The following is a 22,663-nucleotide window of genomic DNA, read 5'->3' as shown; positions in this document are numbered from 1 at the left end:
GAAGAACTAATCTTATTCCTGTTAATGAATGCCAGGTCCCAGTATTCTCAATTTGTACAGAATCAGGCGTCCTTTTCAACAGACAAAACCTTTAATGTTGTTACAAATTTCCATATTTTACTTTTTTAAGACTGTTCTCAGGCTACTAACCTCTCTTGCATTAGAATTACTGTGTAAGGATACGTCATCGTAAGTTGTGCTTTGGAAAAAGATGTGATTTTTTCCAGTAGTTCACTATTCATTAGAAGGCACCTCATCAATGGGTTACAAAATTTTCAAGTGATGGTTTAACAACTGTATGTAAGGGACCTATACCAGCCAGTCTTAAAAGGCCACTAACAAAAGCTTGTAAAAAGATGAAGGGAATCCATATATCTGTGTATTGATGACGTGTTAGTAATCTAAACAAAAAAGAATTGAAAGCAAACTTTTTAATATCGAAGACGGTGCAAATAGTGATACTTCAGTATGCAAAAATACAAGTTCTGATACTTGGCAGAGATGTTCACGATGTGTTGACTATAAAGGAAAAATAGGCAAGAGGAACAAAGATTCAGGTAGGATTGAAATTGCAGTGGGACTGAGCATTGCCTTATGTCAATAAAAGAAAACCTGATACAAGGCCTTATTGGTTCGGCAGCCAGTGTCACAATCAGAGTAGACCTAGAATTGCCAGATACTAAACTGATACCATGTAAAGTTCTGAGGCTAGGTCTTGTTTCTGCAACAAAAATTTAGTTACCTTTTTCCAAAGAGGAGTACCTTAAGTCAACTGACGAGTTTATTCTTGAGCTAACTTTCAAATCGCCCATAAGTGCATTTTTACAGGGGAAGTATGTTGACTCTGAAAATTTGCATGCCTTAGTTGTAGTCCTGCTATTTTGTACCACTTCTGTAACCTGAAAGATAGAATTTACTGTAACTGTTTTCCGGAAAAAGAAATGTTTGCATCTGCTTGTAATCAGAAGGATGCCCTGGGAGGTGTATCAGGTAAAGCATGGCCAGTACACCATGAGGTGGCAACCCATGTTCTAGTTAACTGAGAAAAATTTTAGAGCTAAACATTGACCCTTTTCTGCAATGACAGTAGAGCTAAATTTACAGCAGTGCTGCATAATTCTGACAACCTCAACTCCAGCCCAAAGATTCTTTCAGTTATCAAAACTTGATGTATAGTTGAACACTTATGCTTAGCAAGATATTACGTTCAGTAACTGTGCATTCTCTGAATCTAGTAATAATTTCAATATGTTTAAAATCTGTATGTTCTTCTCTTTAGTTACTATCTGTCTGGATTTTCTTTGCATGCATCAAAACATTCATAATTCAGTTTCTGCAGGAATTCTGCAATCATCATTTTAGCAAGAAGTCTGACTGGTAGAGCATGCACAAACAAAACAGCTTTCACAGGGAATGGTGACTATTTTACAGAAATAAAGAGAAAACATAAAACCAAGGCAAACAGTCACCAAAATAATAAGGATAAATCTAATAAATGTTACAAACTCCTGTTGAGGCTTGAACAGACTCAATATAATTTACTCTTTGTAAGGACTGCAAATTTAATTGAAATATTTGAGTCTGCAGGAAGCTGCAACTTCAGTAGGTATTGAAGGATAGTGTGTTTTATGAGTATGCTTAAAAATCCTTATTGCATCACTTGTTTTGGAAACAGTGACAAGCTTACTTTACATTTTGTATGAAACTACTGCAAGTTGCAAATGCTTGTTAGTCTCTTATCTCAAGATAAAACCTTCTTAATGTATCAGTGGCTTCCAGTAGGCCAGTTTTCTTTCTTAGGTCATCTTGCATTAACTTTGTGTTCAGACTTAAGGTCTAGTTGAGAGCCAAGTTTATTTTTTAGAAGAAAAGGTTTTACTCAGTTTTACTAAGTATGGACACTGGAACTAGTCCCACAAGATAAGCTCATGTCTGACATTAGCACGTATTAGCTGCTCTGCAGAAATTGCCCATATGTGCAGTGTTAATCAAGCTGGTTCCCCTCAGTGAAAGGAGTTAAGCTTAGTTAAGCAGTCTCTATTGGATAAATGTCCCTGTGGGCAGTTCAAGGAGTAACTTAAACTTCTGTGACTTGCTTGTGCTGCAGTAACTTGTTCCTGTGTCTCTACCTTTATTTTCTCAGGTAGTTGGTAAGATTTCATGTTACTGGATATACTTAATCATCCAGGCAATTTTTTTTTGAAGATCCTCTGAAGGGGAATATTGAGAACAGCACACAACTTTAATTCTCTCTAACCCGTCGTTTCCCTGACGAACAGGCTCTAAACCAAGAGACTCTCAACTTCGTGGAATCTGGTTGTACAGAAAACTAGAAAAATTTAGGTTTGGCAGTCTGAGACTGCCTCAGGACCAGAAGTCAGAAGCCAGCTGTCTGAGAAGACTTAATCCTCTGACCCTGGCTGGTTCTGCAGGTGAACTAGAGCTTTTTGCCCAAATGCCTGACCATTGTTTTCCCATTCCAGCTCAGGGCTCCTGTCCCCTCTCTGAGAAGTAAGATTCTTTCCCGAGGTGAATTTCTCCACTGCTAATTATAAGCAGGTAAACCGGGTCAGTTGATTTCTCATTCTAAAGTTTAAAACTTTTTTTCCCTCATGCAAACAATTACAATGAATTTGGGGGTGCCATTCCCAAGTTTGGGATGGTTCTAACAAAATAACTTTTCCAGAGCAGTAAATGTGCGGGGACAGAAGCATTATGAAAATTATAGTGAGTACACCGTATCTTCTCAAGAGAACCAGAATGTCAGGATCTGAACAAGAATCATAGCGTTTTGTAAAGTAATGAATAATCATAATCCCTTCTGGAAATGATAATGCTTTGGGGAGGGACTATTTGTTTAATTCTGGACCTGAACAACTAGTTCATATCAGCAAGTCTCAGGGATAACTTTTTCTGTGTTTAGTTCTTGTCTTTTGGCCTGGAGGTGAGCTCTGGTTACAGCTTTGTCTGGTGTAATTTCATGTGGAAAGATTGGATGATTGGCTTTACCTTTCTTCAGACAAATACCTAAGTTGAATCAGATACCAAAATTTGAAGCTGAAAGAGTCATGAGAAAGCTAGCAAACTCAATTCTACCCAAACAAACAAAACAAAACAAAAAATCCCCAGCACTTCTATTGCTATCATATCAAGCCCAATTCCCGTCAGAAGCCTCAAATGGTATTAGGACTTTTTGAATTCCTCATTCAGCTCTTTAGGTTGTTGCTTTCTAGGAAAGCTTTACAAGAAGTAACTGTGCAGTTTCTTCATTCACTGCTAAAGTAGTGTTTTTTATTAACTTTCTTAGCATCATCACTTTGCTTCAACTTGGTCTGGAGATGTGAACAAAATGTCAGAGGAACTTTTTCCCACTTTATCTGATTAAGGCAGAAGCTGAAAGCAAGTTTCATGTTGAGAGTCCTTGCAAGATGTGAGCCTTTTCAGATATTTCCTTTCTAGTGAATTGCCTTGCTTAAATTTCTGTTCAGATGGTGCTTATTCAAAGACTTCATCATCCTTCAAAGAGAGTCTGTATTGGTTAAGACATCAATGTGCGTAAAAAGCTCTTGCTCCTTTTGTTTATTTTACTTTTATAAAGTACTCTTATTTTAAGAAGTGCACCATTCAGATGTAGAATTAAGCAGGCAATCATTCTGCTTTAGGAAGAATTCTTCTCTGAAGAAGTCCCTTGTTTATCATCAACTGTTCAGTTTACTTACCACCTTTGAGTTCTCTCTATTGAAACTGGGAAAACCAAAAAAATGAGTATCTGATCTGTTATTTCTGCTGTGAATTCCAAAGAGGATAAATGAAGGTGAGAGATCGATTCCAATGTATGAGATGGCAGAGGAGAGTGCACCATTATTAACAATAAGCACTGTTCTTTCCGTTGCCTGTGTTAATTGGAGAGAGAAAGTAATCTGGACAAACTGACCAGAGAGGCGGCACAGCCTTGGTAGCCTTATGGGCTATTATGTTTCAGGAACTATGCAAGGTAGTTCTTAAAGTACCACTTGTAGTTAATGGAGACAATTTGAAAGTGAGCTCTCGATGTTTGAGAGAATGTACGTTTGAGACAGCATTGGAATACCGTTCATGTGAAAGTGCTATTTCTTGAAGAGTATCTTCTGTCATTTTTCTGTTTCCAGCTAAATCTTGCATTAGACATTTTCGAGTTCACAGTTATGCTAAATATCTGAGCATACAAATACTTGTCTAAGCTGTTCAAAATGAGTAGTAATTAGAGGGGGGAAAAAAGCCTTACTCTTTACATACCTCCTATCTCCCTATTCTGTAGTGCCTGCATAGAGACCACAGTTGACAGCATTTTTCTGCCTAAAGATGGAGGAGCAGAACAGTGCAAAGGAAAGGAAGTTGTCATTGCTCTCACTTTGGAGGTGTCTCACCTTGAAGGCAGCCAGCCTTCAAGGCAGTGTAAATGTCTCTGTTGAGATAAAGTCTCCACTAAAAGAAGAGGGAAGGTAGGGATTTAAGCGAGTTACTCACTTTATTGTTAAGAATATGTTTTAAATTCTTAGTTTCTAATTGTTGAGTGATTCTGTTCATCAGCTAGTGTCCAATTAAGTTGGGTTTTTTTTTTTCCTCATCTTTTACTCAGCTGGCTATCATAGTCTCTTCCCTTCTATTGTGCCCCTTTGAGTATATCCTTTTTCTGGTCTTTTTCCTGAGTTTGGGTGAACTGAGGCTAAGCATATCCTGTACTCGGAGTTCACACAAACATTGTTCTTGGACTTAGCCCTATCTTATTATAGAAATTGCAGTCATGCTGTGATATAGCTGTAGCTTTAGAATGCTGAATTCTAGATGAGGAAACACGTAACTGTCTTCTCATTTGAAGGACTGAGATCTAGTGATCTAATGATCTGTTCACGTCTTCCAGTTAAGTAGTGCAATTGCTTTCTGATAGCTTTAGAATTAAAAGGATGTCATGGTTAGTGTGAACTACTGAAAATTATTCTTAATGTGCTACTCTGAGCTCTGTCTTATTGACTGTACAAGTGGTTTCATAATTACACATTCTTCCAAAGTTCTTTCAGTAATATATTTTTTAATTCCTATTCAGGGGAGGGAGGAGGGAACACGTGAAATGCAGGGGAAGGACTGATAAACATATATTTCAGTTAGTCCATTATCTGTTTGAGAATGACTAGGGAAATATTTTAAGGCAGAAAAGGCCAACCACCAGAAGTTTTGGCTTGTATCTCAGGTTTTATAATGTGTGTATCTTCCAGCAGTCAAACTCTTTGCTTTAATGTCATGTTTGAAGCTTGATGGTTTCTATTGCTTCAAATTCCAGAAAGTAACTGAAAGATTGGGTGCCTTATGGCTTGACCCTCCTTTCTTATGCTTTGTCTTCTGTCTTCCTCCTCTGCTTCCACTATTTGTCATAACTGAGTCAAAAGGGAAATCATGTTGGCACTGGATGGAGCTGAATACCATATTGGTTCCACACTCAAGTGCTGTAGCAGTCTGAAAAGCAAAGTAAGAGTAAGAATGAGGTTTGGAACACAAGCAGCCTGCCTGTACAATGTGTGATCTGGGAAAATGGGGTTGAGCTAGCGCAGTCAGGCCAGGCTATTCAGGAATTGCTGGAAAGTCAAGCTCAGGCAGGATCAGAGTCCTAAATCAGTCTGGGGCACACCTGTAATCACCAGGCGTACTGATCAGGAAAAAAACAAGTGCTAGGATTTTCTTATACCAAATAGTGGGGCAGACCAACAGTGTCCTAAACCAGCTTCTAGCTTCCTAGGCTGCTGGTTCCTTAGTTGAGAAGGAGGTGAAGAACTGTAATCAGGAAAATTTTCCTTGCTTAGGAAAGTTTACTTAACTATGAATTGAACTTCTTGTCTATTAGAAAACAGTAAGAGGAAGGTGAAGTGACGTCAGGACAGCTATGTGAAATAGAGTGGTAGACCTGAGTGGGAGCAGACAATACATGGTGGTGCTTCTGCATGCTGTGTTACAGAGATGGCCAAGCTAAGCAAGCATTCTGGAAAGTGAAGTACATTGTTTTGTGTTGCATTCCAAGATGTCATGACTAACATGACAATAACTGACAGCAGAATGGTGCAGGGATGCCAGACTAGCTCTGTATATGCTCTTTAGGGGTACGTGTAAAGGATTACGGCGTGCTCTTAGATAGTAACTGTGCAAGTGACAAAGCAGAGCTGTTGCAAGGAGGGAGGAAGTTAGTACTTTCATTGCTCGTTGCCTGAGTTGGGAGCAGGGTCAGGGAGACGTTTAAGTGTACTGCAGCATGACTTTTTCAGGAGTTCAAAAATGCTAGAAAAGCCTTGTGCTTAGATGTTTCAAAGATGGTGCAGACTGGCTAACCAAGCTGGAACAGTATATATATACTTCAATTATGTACCACTGCTTAAGAAAGTGAAATGGGCTCCAGAGTGTTGCATAGCAATTGAATATTTAGGGCTGGACTTTCAAACCTAGACCCCAAAAGAAGCCTGGACTTGCATTAAATTCTCCTGAATCCCTGTTTAAGAGAGCCAAAATGGAATTTTCAGTATTTCACTGAAACAGGGTTGCTAGCTTCTTATTTTAGGTTTTGGAATTTCCTTTAAGGAATTAGATCATTCAGTAAGAAAAGTTGTCACAAGTGACTCAAACCAGGAGGTAAACAGAGACATTTGGTGGCTGCTGCATCAGTTCTATTATTTGTAAATCCCTGTCATTATTGACATCTCCATATTTAGTTGCTGACTTGAGACTGAAGTTTGAAAAATGTTGCTTAAACCATTCTTTCTAACACAGTGAAACTGCTGCAGTTCGCCCAGATTACTTAAATCTATGCTGGGATTTCCCCTACACCCACCAAGTTTTATGTCATTCTAGTGACACCTTTCCAAAAATAAAGGCATAACTGAATGTTTGTTTTACAAAAATGGCAGGTAGAGTAGTTAAAGGCTTAACTTGTCATGAGTTTGAAAGGCACATTTCAGTACAGTTAGAGATAATCCTTTTTCTTACAGTTTGTAGAAAGGCTTGGATGATTTACAGTTTTGTGGATCTAATTGAACATTTAAAATGGTGCCAAATACATTAGATCTGTGGTGTGAAATGGTTCCTAGTAGTCCATGGTTGCAAAAAATCTGTGTAGGGAGGAAAATTATTAAATTATAATGAGAGGACTGGAAAGATGGTTTTGTTAGGTGTGAAACTCGCCAAAGAGTTCTGGTGGTTTTTTGGTAACAGAAGTCTGGGGAGAGACCTTCTGTACTGTTGGATGTTGGGTCAATGTTATTTCATTACTGCTTTCTCCTTGCATCCCTGTTGCTTATTCAAGGTGCAGTATAAGGTTTCAGTAAGTAAAAAGTTGCTCACAATGTGTTTACAAGAAGAGAATTAAATAGTACCTGACTTCTTGATTTCCCAGTCTGTGGATAATGTGGTGTTCATCAGTGATGGCGTAGATGGATGTTAACATGGAGGTGCTCTAACTTTTATGTAAATGATCTTAAAGATGAGGGTGTGTGCTAAGCACCTAACGGATGGCATGGTCCCAAGCGATGCGAGATGACTGCTGAGAGGGGAGTTCTCACCTTGCTCCTGCTGCTTACCTTGTACCAGTACCTGTGTTGGCTCCCCTTCCCAACTTTTTCTTCTGGGGAGGGGAATCACCTTTCTGCTGGAAAAGAAAGAACAGGTAACTCAATCTGCTAAGTGCCAGAGCCAGTGCGGGAAAGGAGCTGAGACCTGCCTCCCTTTGCAGTAGAAGCAGTTCTGTTAACTCAGTTGCTAACAGAACTGTAACTAAAAGGTGCAGTTTCTTGAGCAGTATAAATCAAACTTGTCCCAAAAAAGTGGTCCTGGGCCTAGTCATGTCATTAAAACCTGTGATTTGAGGCCTTGTTTTGTTTTTGTCAAGTTAGTTTTCAACAGAGACAAGCAAGCTGATCCAGTGGACAGTGTGGCCACCTAAGGTAGTGTAGAGCTGGGAGATACATCTAGCTTGTAAGAGAGGAATGGTCTCAGTAGCATTTTGGACGGCCTCAAGTTATTTGCAAAACTACAATTGGTATAACTGCATTTAAGTCAAAACTGCAAAACATTAATCAGCTTTCACATTTAAGCGGGTATTTTTTTTTCTAACTGACTTCTGGGATCCTGCTGTACTTTTTGAGAAATGTGCACTTGCTGGGAAGAGGTTGGTTTAACATTCTTATGCAAGCCTTTCTGTGAATGATTCCTTGTTTAGCATTTAAGTCTTTCAGAAAGAAAGTACGTGTTATCTCCTTGTAGATAGTTGTTGCTTATCAGTAGTCACTGTTAACTTTAATAAAGGAAGTTTATTCAGAATTTCTTTTATGGGAGAACAGTAATGTGGTAGAAGAGATACTATTTACTGATGGTTTGCAACATGTTCTTGTAGCTTCATTAGGAGTAGGTCATTTGAAAATGGCTGTTGTATATTTTGTTTAAAAAGGGGGGGGGGAGCCTTTATATCAAACTGTGCTTAGTGAACTGGATTGCGTTATCCTAATTCTGCTTTCTAGGTGTGTCTACTGACCCAAGTTTTATTTACAAGCTTTGTATGTTATTTCAAATAAATGACAATACTAAATATACAAACAAAGAGATGCTGTTGTCTTTAAAAATAAATCCCATCCTGTTTGTTTTTTGTCAGCACATTCATGCCTTAGTGGTGTGGGTCTTCAGAGGAAACTGTGGAGATGTTTCATACATGTCAGATATCATATTTACACACAGACACACACATATATAAAACAAAACTTGTGCAGTCTGAAAAAAGTTTGGGAGATTGAGGAGAGAATGTAATAGCTGTGAAATTTAAGAATTGTTCTTAGAACGTTGTATCAATACCATAGGTAATGAATATTAGTAGTAGTTTACCTGATAAACCTATTCAATAGACTGTAAATATGGCTGTGAAACTGCAAGGCCGTTAGGCATCCGTGTGCCTTCTAGGAGATTTTTTTTTTGGGTGGGGGGGTGGTGTCCCAAAGCGTATAATGCAAGTAACTTTGAGTGAAAGAGATTGAGACCTCTGTGAAATACCTTAGTGCTTGGCGTGACTATTACTGGGAGATTTGTTTGCATGGCTAGAAAAGGCATTGTAGGTTTCTGGGAAATGCATGAGATGACGGCATCTCACTTGATGGTGTGCTATAGTGCTACAAGTAATTGGCCTACTCATAGGAGTAAATGAATTTCTTTGCCAAATTTCTGCTTACTTTAAAGGCTATGAATCCATCTAGAGGACTCTGAGAAACTGATAAATGCATGTAGGTGTGAGCAGATCTTCCAGATCCTTGTGAACTGGCTTTTTTAAATTGCCTGTGATATTTTGGCAAGATCATGATACTGAGCTCTAATTATTACATAGTCTTAATCTGTTTTTCCTTTTTTCTCTAAATTACTGTTCCATAAGATACAAAAATCTCCACTAGAAAAACTTTTCCAAATCCATACTGTCTTGGCTATGAAGTTATGCTAGATAATGCATGAAGAACAGTTCTTTTTTGAGTCATAGAGTCCTGGTAACAAGAAAATCTTGGAGGTACTTTATATGTGCTAGATGAAGAAGTAGCATCGTGCAGTAGTTATTAACAATAATCCTGAAAGAATACTATATCTTGAGTAAGTGTCCATGGTTTCTGTTTCTGTATTGTGTAATAATTAAAGCGACATCCTGCTCAGATTATGCCTGCTTAGGGCATATAATGGTATCTATCCTGCATTGATCAGTTAATGTCAGTATTTAAAGGTTCATGGCTTGATGTATAAGTAAGCTGACAGTGTCTGTAGTAATGCTAAAACAGTCCTATTGAACAAAACTGTTGAATAATTTATTGTGCATTTTAGATATTGGAGGTGATTTCTCTCTTGCATCATGCGTGAATACAAGCTAGTGGTTCTTGGTTCTGGAGGTGTTGGAAAGTCTGCTCTGGTAAGTATTCTGTAAGCCAATTCAAGCATGTTTTCTTAGGCTTCTCATAACTTGCTTTTTCTCTTCTACGCTCTCTCTACTATATTTCTTTTATGGAAGTGTGTGCAAATGTTTACAAATGCAAGTAATGACTGCTGAGGGTTCCTGGCTAATATAGATATTTCCTTATCCAGAAAGCATTGACAGATACGCGTGGTAGTGTCTGCATTCATTGGTGCTTGTTACATGCATGCGGGTGTTTTTGGACTGGGTTGGTTGATGATGCTTGGTCAGGTCTTTGCCTGTCTTATGCAGTGAAGCATACAACCAAAGTGTTACAAAGGTCTCTGGCTTTACTGGATAACCGTGCTTCAAGTTGTTTTGTGAAATTGGCAGTATGAATAGGGTTTGTCACTGTCTGTCCATATTAACTTCTGCCTCTAGAAAGTTTGGGGTGCTGTTTGCTTCACCTTTGATGGCAGTCCCAGAAGCACTAATTGTTTTATGCTGATACTTCTATCCATTTGCATATCTCTAGATAGGTTAGCGTGTTTTCTATGTATTTCTCTGTAAGTAGTTGTGTAGTTGTAGCAGATAGACAATTGTAGACCAAAGAACCTGTGCATTTTAGTTAAACTTAGAGAAAAATTTAGTTACTCTGACCTAGACTAGCACTTCACAAAACTTTTAGATGGGCTGAGAACATCGTATTATCTGAACTTTAGATCTTTCAATGTAATTGTGCATCTTACAAGGTCTAGAGGTCTGCTGTAATCAGGTAAGAACTCTTCTCTTGCAAAGCAGTTTCTAAAGGAAAACTTTCTTGACAAATCATCTTAGATTGTGAAAGAACTTTTTCCTTCACCTCTGAATTCTTTATCTTACTGCAGCATTTCTGGAGTTGAACCTGTCCACTCTGACTTGGCCATTGACTCTTAAAGTTCCACTTGGCTTGTGCTAAAAATGTCCTATGTGCTAGGTATACAGGAATATCCTACAGAGGCTAGTTAAGACTAGTAAATACTGGCAGTCATTTTTCACTAATTTCTGTGCTGGTAAATGAGTAGCAGAAAATGCAGTAGTTATAAATGCAAATGTAAAAGCCATGCAGCTGTACAGTATCCTATTCAACTAAAAACTAATCATGACACCAACAGTTAGACAAACTTTTAAAATAAATGCATGTTTTAATTCTTATGCTCCAAGTGAAGGTGGATAAAAGGTGTAGTGTTGCTTTATTTAACAGTACTTAGTTAAATGGGCATATACCTCTAACTTCCTGTCATTTCTTGTAATTTATAGTTAAGTCAATCACTTAATTTGTCTTCAGAAATGTAACTGGCAGCTGAGTATACACCTAGAAAAGTAATTTGGATATAATGTTTACAAAATATCACTATACAAGAAAGATCTTATTGGAACTTTTGTGTTGCAGACTGTACAGTTTGTTCAAGGAATATTTGTTGAAAAATATGATCCTACGATAGAAGACTCCTACAGAAAGGTATATGCAACAGATCTCTCTACTGTTACAAAAATTTAAGAATTTGATTAAAACTCCAGGAGATGTTGTCAAACACTGGAGTCATTGGTTGAGAAAAGGGTATGCCTGGTAAATGCCACATAATATCTGATAACTTAACAAGTTTGAAATGGAAAGATGCTCACTAATGCTTTGTTATGCTTGCTGTTAGTGGTGTTTGTCTGTTGAAAAGTTTATCTAAAAGGAATAATTCAAGACTAGCTTTTTAATACTGTCTCACTAGCTAGCAAGTTAAAATGGTATCTTTATACTCAGAATTGGAGACACTGAATTCTAAAAAAGAAAATTATATTTTCCTGTGCTAAGTACTCCAGTGGCTATGTATTTGAGCTAGTACAGGTAAATTTGTAGTTGAATTTCAGTTTCTAAATCTCTTTGCTACTAGTAAAATCCACTCCAGACAAACTCAGGCTCTACTGAATGCTGGAGGCAACATACTGTATTCTTAATAATTTCAGTGATAGCTTGATATGCTTCCATTGGGGTGGGTTGTTGCCTTATTATTTAAGTTGACACAAACCTATCATAAATGGACCAAAACTTACAGTGGCCATCTGATGGTCTTCCCATCTTCAGTGTGAGAGGCTGCAAGGTCTGACTCTTCACTTGCATCGTCTTGAATCTCCATACTGCTCACTTGTTTGTTTCAGCTGAGACCATGACTAATATTCCAGGCTGAGGTGGCTTACACCTGGGCTGCTACCAAAAGAGTTAACCTTGTGGTGAAGCAGAATTAGTTTTCAGCTGTATTGGTTTCTTTTTCTTTTTTTTTTTTTTTTAACTTAATTACTTTTCAGATGTATTGATTCTCTGATGCAGCTCATCATGTGGTCACAAAAATGCCAGTGTCTGTGCAAGGGAGGCAAGATGCACCAGCCTATCTGGGGATGGGGAGAAATTGCAGGACCTCCTCTTTTGGCAGTAGTAGCCTGCATTTATATTGAAGTAGAGAGGCTGCATTAGCAACTTTTGCAGTCTATGGTTGTCAGAATCTCTTCTGAACAGAAGAGGAATTACTGAGAGCTGATGGAAATCTGTGTGCTGGAAAATCCTAGTCTGTTTTAAGCGTGTGGGGATTCAGCAAGAGCTAGAGCTGTCATATTAAAGAGACAACAGCAACAACAGATTTATCTGGCAGCTTACTGCTTTTAAGTACATTATGTTAGAGGAGCAGGAATTTTGGCCCCTATCCAGATGTTTGGTGGGCTTGACCCAGCAAAGGCCTGCAATAAATGACTCTGAAAATTGCAAGCTGTACTAAACTGAAATGTTTCTTTTATTATATATTTACATTCTTCAGATCATGTTAGATTTGTGATGTTTGTTGGATGAATTTTCAAAAGAAAATTCCAAGAAGCTCCCATGGACCCTGAAAAAAGTGAGGCTATCTCAAGCAATTCTGCTTTTTGTTTTTTTTTTTATATATATATATATATATATATATATATATATATAAATAAATTTTTTTAAGAGAAGATCTTAAAATATTCATTTCAGGTTTGGTCCTGAAATGACTATGAATATCTCTTTGTAGCTTTATTTTCAAATCAGTCAGACTGTTGGAGTCTTACTTAAGTCTGGACAATGCTTCGTGCAGTTGCTTTTTCCCCACACTGCTAGTTAGTATTCTAAGTTGCTTCTTGACTTGGGTGTTTTAAAGCATATTGTTTTGGCAGTTGCAGTTCTGTACTGGTTAAATCTAATTTTAAAATGTTCGAAGTTGAAAAGATGTGACTTTAAATATTAAAAGTTAGCTTTAGAATCCAGTTTCAGACAAATTGAGCACCATAATTGAGCATAATGTCTTGAAAATTGAAGCCTTGGTTTACTCCCCAAATATTTCTCCCTGAAGAGAATAAATGCTGCTTAATTGGCTGAATACCTTTTGTCAGCAATATATGGTAAAATAGTGGCTAGTGAAGGAATTCCCATCCCAAGGGGACGTGAGAGAGAGAGAGAGGAAAAGAAGTGAAGGGAGGGGAAATTATCTTTTTTCCTCCCGAAACTTAAATCTAGTTACAAAAGTAAAGCCCAAAGGTAAGCTGGTGATAATGCATATATTGGGGAGGAAGAAAACAAAGCTCTTCCTGAGTGTTGACCTGCCAGCTAGGAATTTTACATGCAAGTGCAAACAGGTGATGTGTGCTGATAGCCTAAAAGGAAAAAAATGTGGGCAGCCTGTGTTGTTACTTCTGCTAAAGATTCTCTCCTGAACCAGCCTCAGCGTACTTCCATGTTCTGTGCTGCCCTCACAACCATTTTTCTGGAGGTCAAAACTAGATAGAGGAGCTGTGAACTAGATAGAGGGACCGATCTGACTTCTTAAACCTTCTATTTATGGAAGTTTTTTTTTAAGCTGGATAAGCTTCCTAATTAGTATCACTAAAGGCTTGGTTTTGGAAAACCAGTCTTATTGGCTTGCTCAGTGTACTGTACATTATGAACCTCTCATTCTGTCATTGATCTAAATTACTCTTAAATGGTCATTGGTGTGCCAGTCCGACTGTCTAGGTCTCACCTCTACTTTTCAGTCTGTGAGCAATCACAAACAAGTAGAAATTAGTTGTGCTAGTTGCTGATAACTATTATTACAAATCTAGCAACCTGCTTTTTAATAAACAAAAATGCCTAATCACTTTGGGAAGTGGTACTTGACTGCTGAAGCTTCTTTTGCAAATGTCACTAGGACTCTTTGGAGAGCATCCTCCTGCTGTTTTCAAAGTGTATACCGATATAAACTTCTTATGCCATTATGTTGCCTTATGCATTATATATTTGCTTATAAAATTACACAGTTCCTAATGTCTAGGAAATGCTCTAACTGGATCTCTCTCTTTTGGCAGCAAGTTGAAGTAGATGCACAACAGTGTATGCTTGAAATATTAGATACTGCAGGAACGGTATGTAAAATGAACTTTCCTAAGTGTTGATGTATAGTGTTAAAGCCATCAAAAGTTGTGGGGAATGTAAATGTGACATGACAGGTGTTTCCTTGTTCTGTAAAGAGTAACTCGGATCAGTGTATTGGATAAACATTGTTCTTCAACATATCGTATTTAAACAAAACTTAGAAGTATTACAGCAGCAAAAGAATTGCAGGTTTCCTATGATCCCTTATGCTGTGAAAGGGGAAACGCAGGACTGAGCATTACAAAGCTGATTATACTGCTGTTTACATTGCCTACAGGCAAATTTAGGCCTAATGGTTACTAAATTGAATGGTTTTGACTTCCATTGCTGCAGAGAATCCATGCTTTCTTCTCTCCTTTTCCTTGTGTGCGCGAAATGAATTCTGACATTGGGATAAATATAGCATTGCTTTAGTCGGCTTATGTGAACTCAGAGCACATGTTGACTTTTTACATACTGGTGAGTTGTGCCCCCCTGCCTCAGAGTGATTCAAAATCTACTGAAATTGGTTGTTTCCCTCATTGATTTGAGTAAGCATTGGCTCAAGACCCTTGGAACATAGCATGTTTTCTCTGATCTATAATAGTAATCTGGTCCAATAACCATTAATTTAAACTCCATATTTCAGTAATGCCATGTAAAACTATAGAAAGATGGAATGACTGTTTTCTCAGAATATATTATGCTTTTCATTTGTCATACAGTATTTGGTACAGTTGTCTCAAGTTTCATATCAACATTGTCTACTACATGGGTGCAAACATGTAAAATCTCAGTGTGTGGATATTTGGCATACAGTCGAAACCTTAAAAAATAACATTGTCATTACAGTTGTAAAACTGCTTCTGAAATGTCAAATATCATTCTGAAAACATTGATGCTATTTGGTATTAAGAATTTGCCTCTAATCACAAAAGCTAAGATATAATGATGACTTGAGTTAAAATAACATGCCCCAAGCATACTCCCCTAGGAAGAATTGCATCACATGGAATAGTGGAAGTGGGATAAAATTTTAGTTCAAGATCATAGACTTAGCAAACTTCTGGCTGATGAACTTCTAGCTCCTGAAATGTAATAATAAAGTAAGAGGAGAGACTTGGTGAGTGACCGATCAATCACAAGATGGCTGAGCTACTAATGCAAGAAAGGCGAATGCTGTTCCACAGTCACGAGTGAGAGTTTTCAAGCAGGAAGAAGTCGTAATGCTGCAGTGCAGTGCACCGATGAGTCTTCATATATAATATTTTACATAGCTGTCACCAGCATCTCGGAAATGTGACAAGTCTATTGAGGTTCTCCATCCTCTATTCAATCTTCTTGAAGAGTAAACTAGAATTTAACATAGGAAAGTGCCTAGACTATAAAATTGGGGGCTGAGAAGGGATGCAGCTGCTCTCCAACGTGTCTTAAAGAACAAGCAGGAGACAAGAAAGAGTTGGTATGTCAGAGGGATTAGGGAGGAATGGGATTTCTGTAACTTCTACTGTACCTGTTCTCTTGAAATTGCTTTGGTTTTTCTGCTGAGTTTTTCAAGGCTGGTAGCCCTTGGCAGTCTCTGGATGTTATTCAGCACCCCAGATAACGTTCCAAACTTCTGTTTTATTTAAGAGCTGTTCAGTTTACTGTAATATGTATGGCCAAACAGGAAAATATTGGTCAGTTAAAAAAAAAAGGGGGGGGGAGGGGGAGCAGGGGGAAGGAATGGGAGGAGGCTTCACACTTGTGATCCCTGTGTGACCTGAAGTATATGACAGTTTCTGTAAGGGAAGTGCAAATTGAAAGCAACATCTGTAAAAAAAACTTTTTTTTGATTACAGGAACAGTTTACAGCAATGAGAGACCTATACATGAAAAATGGACAAGGTTTTGCATTAGTATATTCCATCACAGCACAGTCCACGTTTAATGATTTACAGGATCTAAGAGAACAGATTCTTCGAGTCAAAGACACTGATGATGTAAGCAGCTTCAAAAATGCCTAAGACTTAGCATTCTCATTCCAGATATTATAATGTATATGGTTTGATTAGATATGTGTCAAGCTTTAATTTAAAAGTCAGATCAACCAGCGCATGCATAGTACTGAAATATAACTCTTGATAAAAACAGGGAAACTGGGGAAGTTGTAACCTGTCACGTGGTATGTAAAGAGAATTATCTGTTTAAATCTCTTCCTTTAAAGTACTCTATTTGAAACTGTATATAACCTTATTCAGTAGTACTGCAGAAAACATTTCTAAAGCAGCTCTATCTTATCCTCTATTGCTATTTAATGAAGGCTTAAAAAAAGGTACAGTTCAAATTTTCTGTAATATGTTTTCCCTTCATGGTATTAAAAAGCACAAAATCAAAAATTTTTTTCAGAAGATTGTCCTGTGGCCTTTAAACTTAGGTTATGTAGTTTTCATATTTTGTGTATGTACCTACAGCTTAGTTTGGTCGAACTATTTCAAATTATTTCTACACAGTTTTAATATACACTCCTTTTCTTGTGTTATTAAGGTTATAAAATGAGGTTGAGAAATTCCGGGTCATAAAACTTACTACAGTTGTAGAAAGTGAATATTTAGTGTGTGTTAGTTAAGCAGTAATTCTCAAAACAGACTTGACTGTTGCATAAACTTGTAAGTAAGACTGTCCTTTTACAAAAGCAAGTAAGATATTTCTAGAGCAAAACAGCAGCAAAAGTATTTTTAAACAGAAACACCTTGCAGGTTGTAGCCACTAGCCAGAAAACTTCCTTCTTGGAAAAAAGCCATGTAAGCAATGAGTATTTTATTAAATATTTTAGCTTCCAGCTCTGGCTGTGGCATTTAAACTGTGTGCATGGATGTTTTGATGATCCCTTCCTTACTGCATGCATCTACATATCTGCTGTCAGCAGTCCCAGGATTTATTGAATTTTTCACTTTCAGGGAAGTTCACTGTGACTCTTACAATATAAAGCCCTTTGCTTTTTCCTAACTGCAGGCATTTCCAGGTCTTGTGTATGTTCAGAAGCTTTCTTCTGGAAGAGCGCTAGAAGTGATTTATTACCCAGTATCACAGATGTGTCTAGAAAAGATAGTATTGCTAGGTCACATGCACCTTTTGCATCCAGAACCTACCAAGTTACAGCTTTGTTTAGCATCAGAGTTGAAGTAAAAGCAAGATAAGTGGGGGGATATTTGAAGCCTTAGTTTACATGATATATTTATTCTGCCTGGCATACTTCTTTGGTAGTGTCTTTTGGAATTGTATTTCCTGTATCTTCTTTTTAGAAAATTCCCTCCAATCTGGAAAGCCATTCCATAGTAACAGGAGAAAAATAAGCAGTTTCAAGTTGCCACTTCAGTTCTCCTCACCAAAATTTCCGTTAAAATTTTTCCCTTGCTCGTGCTAAGGCATGGCTTGCTTTCTCAGCAGGGGAATACTCAAAGATCAAAATGTCATAATCCTTTGTTTAAAGCTTGAATTTGGGGGAATTTCTATTTGGAATAGATATTGACTTAATTAAAAAAACAACAACTTTGTATAATTGCTTTTTTTTGTCATGAAAGGTCAATTTAGCATCTGTTTGCATCAGCTTACTACTAATAAGGACTGTGTGAGCAAATCGCTCTTGAAAGAAGCACAAATTTACTAGGAGAGGAGTGGCAAAGAGAGCTTAAGCACCCATCATCAGACCACCCAGTACAGCCCACTTTTTCCATGATTTTTCCAGACATGTGAGAATGTTGTAATAGATTCTTCAGTAGACTACGTGGTATCTTTAACTTTTACAAGTGACAGCTGTGCATGTAAAACCCAAATCTGAGGTAATCTAGAACATGTGAAACTTGCTGAATTGGCAGCATATATGTCCAGTGCACCTTTGACACAACGTACTGCCCACACGTTCCGCGTGATGCCTGCACTTTTGTCCTGCTTCCAGATTGAAGTGAGAGCCTAATACATGTGTTCTCGTGTTGTCATACAGCCGTAGCTGCATTGGTGTTGCTTTGCTGTTTTGCTCTCCCACCCTTTCCTTCAAAAAAAGGAAATTGCTGCTGCCTGTCCTGTTCTTGCCGGTTCTTAAAGGATTTGAGTAGCCTTACTATTCAAACTGTACCCCATCTCTTAGGCTCTAGGAGGGATAGAACTTAGCTCTAGCACTGTATGATTAGACAAGTAAAAGTGGTTTTGCTGAGTCAGTTGGCTTAGTTTAGTGGGACTAGCAAGTTTCATTAGACTTTTTTTTTGTAACAGAAACTCATTTCTAGTGAACTAATGTTTTCTGCCGGAAGTATTATAGAGTATCTTGGAAATTGACTTATTTTGAAAATCATAGGATTAGACTAATCACTTCAAAAAAACCAAACAAAACCCAAAGCAACAACAGAAAACTTCTGTTTTAATTTCTTAACTTAGTAAGCTTTGAATCCCTGCAGCATGGTACTACTTAAAAAAAAAAAAAGGGGGGGGGCAAGGGAAGAAGGGAAGAATAGTGGCTTCATAGAGGTACGGTTGCTTATTCATTTAGGGATCTCCATCTTCCAATAATCGTAACAAATCCATCTATCTACCAGACACCTCTCAGTTGCTTTAGATTATTACTTATCTGACAAATGGTTAATCTAAAGAGGAAATATGTCCCATGTGTTTACGCATAATGTATGGAGTGGTGTATATATACATTTACGTTAGACTTTCCAGGGATATAATTTCTAGCAGCTTCTCATTCTGTCAGCAACATGCACTGGTTCAAAAAGTAGGTTTTGTGGATGTTTTCCACTGCAAAAGAATCAATTATAGATAACTATTTTTAGTGATTCCTAATCAGAAAAATAGTGTTATGGAATCCTGGTTTCACTTCAGAAGTTTGTATAATAAATCAATTGCTTTGCTAAGGCTGTAAATAAGGAATTTTGCCTGCCTCATTGTACAGTAATTGAGAAGTCTGGAGAAATACACTGATGGGAAGATAGAGCAGTGCTGAAGTAAACTTTGCTTGATAAGGCCATAAGAACTTGGCAAGAGACTAACAGTAGCTTGCGTAGCCTTTTTTGTGAAGTCTCCCAGAAGGCCATTAGCTATAGAGTACCCACTTTTCCTAATCCACGTCTGTGTACTGCTGCCAAAGTATTGTATTAAATACATTCTCACATTTCTTGTGCTGTCCAGGCCCTTTTGTTGAGGACACTTAAGTCAGGTGAAGAAAAGTAACTGCAGGTCACTGTTAGGAGTAGCTATGGGTTTCTGCTGCAGTAGAATTATTTAGCTGTACTGCTGCTTTGTCCCTTTCTCCAGTGTAAAATACGTAAATTCTGCTTCAGTTGACGGGGGATATTTGTTGTAATAGCTGCCATTTTACAAAGTTAAGGCATGTTATCTCACTACCCTGTAGCAAATCCTGCTTTGTACTGTAGTTAACGTTATTTATTGTGTGAATAGGTAACAGTAAGTGAATTCAACATGTAAAATATGTATTGCAGACCTGTGCTGATACCTTAACTCCTTTCCTGTTCTGCTGCTGAATTTTGCAAGCAGCTAAATTACTGATAGGTGAGATCTTTATTCAGCAGACAGGAATTTAGTTTTATAGTTACCTTGTACTGCAAGAAAAGTAGGGAGGAATCTTGTTCTTTTTCTTACAAGCTGCCTTGTAAAATCTTTTTCTTAATTTTGGGCCATGAGTGCAAGTAAGTTTGACAGTTATTTCCTGAAGGAGGGAGATGAAACCAGTGCTGCTTTAAAAAAAAAATTAAAAAAAATCTATTATCCATTCTGGAGGCGCAGAAGGAATCATGAACGCAGTGTTCACAGTATTGCCAGTTTCTTGCTGCCCATGTGAATTCCTCTGTCAGAGGTGCGTGCGGTTCAATGTATACAACTTAAACGTTCAGAGTGCACTTTGAATCTCCCTCCACTTTCTGTGGAGTGGTTTTTTTTCAATGATGTTGAAGGGTGCGGGGAGAATAGTCTTGCTCAGAACTGTTTGATATCCTCATGCTGGTAAGGTAAGTACTTCAGCAATGCAAGGATATCTCCTCCCTTTCACAGCCCCCCCCCCCTTGTGTTTGTCCTTGAAGTAGGTTATCGTTGCAGTAGGATCCATTCATATACTTTCAGCCTATGAAAGACATATACATCTATGATTACTTTAGAGGCAGAATGAATACAAACTGTACTGTATGAGCATGAATGGAAAAAGTTAGTAATTCCTTCCTTCTCATAATTTTTTTTCTTTTTCATGAAAAACAGTGATTTAGTTAGACAACTTGGCTTTATTCTTTCAGTGACATTCACTTAACATTTCATAACATGTAAATTTTAAGCTACCAACTGGAATGCTAAATAGTGCTGTTAAGCTTGGTAGTATAAACTGGCTGAGTGGCAAACTATTGAATGTTAACTGATGGGTAATGCTGGGCCATGTTCATGCTGTCTCTGCAAATGGAATAGTAATTGTGTAATTTGGAGGATAATTAACTTGTGCTGTGATAGAATACTAGTGTCACACAAAATGGGCTCTATTGGCAGTCTTTCAGGTAAAGGTGATCTTTCAGAATAGAATACAAAGTCTTTCAGTAATACAAATTTAGAATATTTAAATTTGTGTGGGTTTTTTGTTCTTGACTGAAAACTCCAACAGAAGATGGAATAATCTGTAATCAGTGTTTTGCACTCCTGCCTGTAGGAGAACTTTAGGTGACTGGTGGTTCAGTAAGCAATAAACCTCATAAATGGCTACTTTCCAGTCAAACTTACAAGTGTCACATGCTTGAACTATAGAAACTGATTTTCTTTTTTTTTTTTTTTTTTTCCCAGTATGTGCCCAGATTAGAGCAGACCATATTTAATAGCATGGACAAATTTCATGGGCAGTGGAGTTTGTACAATGGCTTGGGCACGAAGCAAGGAGAGAAAGGGAAGCATGCATTATAATCAGAATATGATTGTAGACAATATGGCATCTACTTAATTTTCTTACATTTTCACATATCCTTCTAAAATTGGGATTTGAGATGAGCAAGAGAGAACACCCAGGTAGGGTATGTAGGCCAGCTGGCTCAGGTTGTAACTAATTAAGAGGACCTCCTTGGTATGTTTGCCAGCTTCAATAAGCAAACTGTTTTGTAACACTTTCATAAACCTCTTTTCAGTGGGTCCTGATTTCCAGAATAATCAAGCTCTGATACAGCTCAGTGTTGAGTTTACAGTTCTGTAAGACATTCATCTTCAAATCAAAGTGACTGTATTTTTTTTCCTGGTGTTCAGCAGGGTTGGGGGGGAAAATGTTTGGGGATTCAGACTGGATTTCAGGTGTCTAACATTGTCTCTTCCCAAAATTGTAATGATCCCTTTGTTGGTATTAGCTCATGTGTGAACTGTTTGTTTTTAGGTGCCTATGATTCTGGTTGGCAACAAGTGTGATTTGGAAGATGAAAGAGTTGTGGGAAAGGAACAAGGTCAGAACCTAGCAAGGCAATGGAATAATTGTGCATTCTTAGAGTCTTCTGCAAAATCAAAGATAAATGTTAATGAGGTAAGGCAAAATACTGGGGGCAGTGGGGGGTGGGAACAGTGTTCTGGTAAGCAAGCATTACTGTTTGTCAAGAAAAACTAGCAAACATTGATCATAGTGGACAAAACCATTATCCTAACGATGTGATATTTCCTCAGATGTTCATTTTACGGGATATAATGTAAGCTTTGACTTAAAACTAGTTTTCAAGTTATTTTCATACAAATTTGGGATAAATGCTTCTATTTGGTTCAGTGTTTTTTTTATGTTGCATTCCCTAGTTGATGTGATCTGTAGCCACTGAGAATGCACTGGTAGGTTACCTTTTACATCCTTAAAACTTGCTAATGGATTCAAGTTACTCAGTAATAAATTGTTAGAAATTCTGTCCTTTCATCTCTATTGGTTTTGTCAGAATTAACAGCTGGTTAGAGAAGAGACCTAAACAGGTGTGCTGCAAAGAGAGAGGCAGGCAGACCTTCTCTACTATCTATCTATCTCTCTGTTTAGCAGGGGCTAGGCGATTGATCAAGCGCATGCATTTTTGGACTTGCCACAGTGCACGTGTTCTTGTCTGGTTGGGATGCCAGCATACAGAAAATCAAGCTGTGTTAGTATTTGCATTTCTGTAACAGCTTGACTTTTATGATGTATCCTGCAGTCATCGTGTCTTGTGGAAAACATTGTTGGCAGTGTCAGTCAAGCTGAAAGGGCCTCTATGCAAGAGTTACATGTAATCAAATGAGTGTGCTGGTTTTAAGCACATCTGATTAAAAAAAAAAAAAAAAAAAAAAAA

General features: G+C 37.8%; 1 protein-coding gene across 1 annotated transcript in view; it reads left to right on the top strand.

Moving 5' to 3' along the window:
* The first annotated feature begins 2,505 nt into the window (after positions 1 to 2,505).
* Positions 2,506 to 22,663, top strand: part of RAP1B (RAP1B, member of RAS oncogene family) — a 26,488-nt gene continuing 6,330 nt past the window's right edge. The window contains exons 1-6 of the mRNA XM_026074847.1: positions 2,506 to 2,559; positions 9,862 to 9,946; positions 11,361 to 11,429; positions 14,312 to 14,368; positions 16,199 to 16,339; positions 21,745 to 21,888. Of these exons, the coding sequence (XP_025930632.1) occupies positions 9,890 to 9,946; positions 11,361 to 11,429; positions 14,312 to 14,368; positions 16,199 to 16,339; positions 21,745 to 21,888 (468 nt within the window). The 5' untranslated portion in view covers positions 2,506 to 2,559; positions 9,862 to 9,889. The remainder of the gene's footprint in view (positions 2,560 to 9,861; positions 9,947 to 11,360; positions 11,430 to 14,311; positions 14,369 to 16,198; positions 16,340 to 21,744; positions 21,889 to 22,663) is intronic.

Source organism: Apteryx rowi, unplaced genomic scaffold, assembly GCF_003343035.1.
Source record: "Apteryx rowi isolate R43461 unplaced genomic scaffold, aptRow1 scaffold_4, whole genome shotgun sequence".
Lineage (NCBI taxonomy): Eukaryota > Metazoa > Chordata > Aves > Apterygiformes > Apterygidae > Apteryx > Apteryx rowi.
This window is presented reverse-complemented; position numbering and strand designations above follow the sequence as displayed.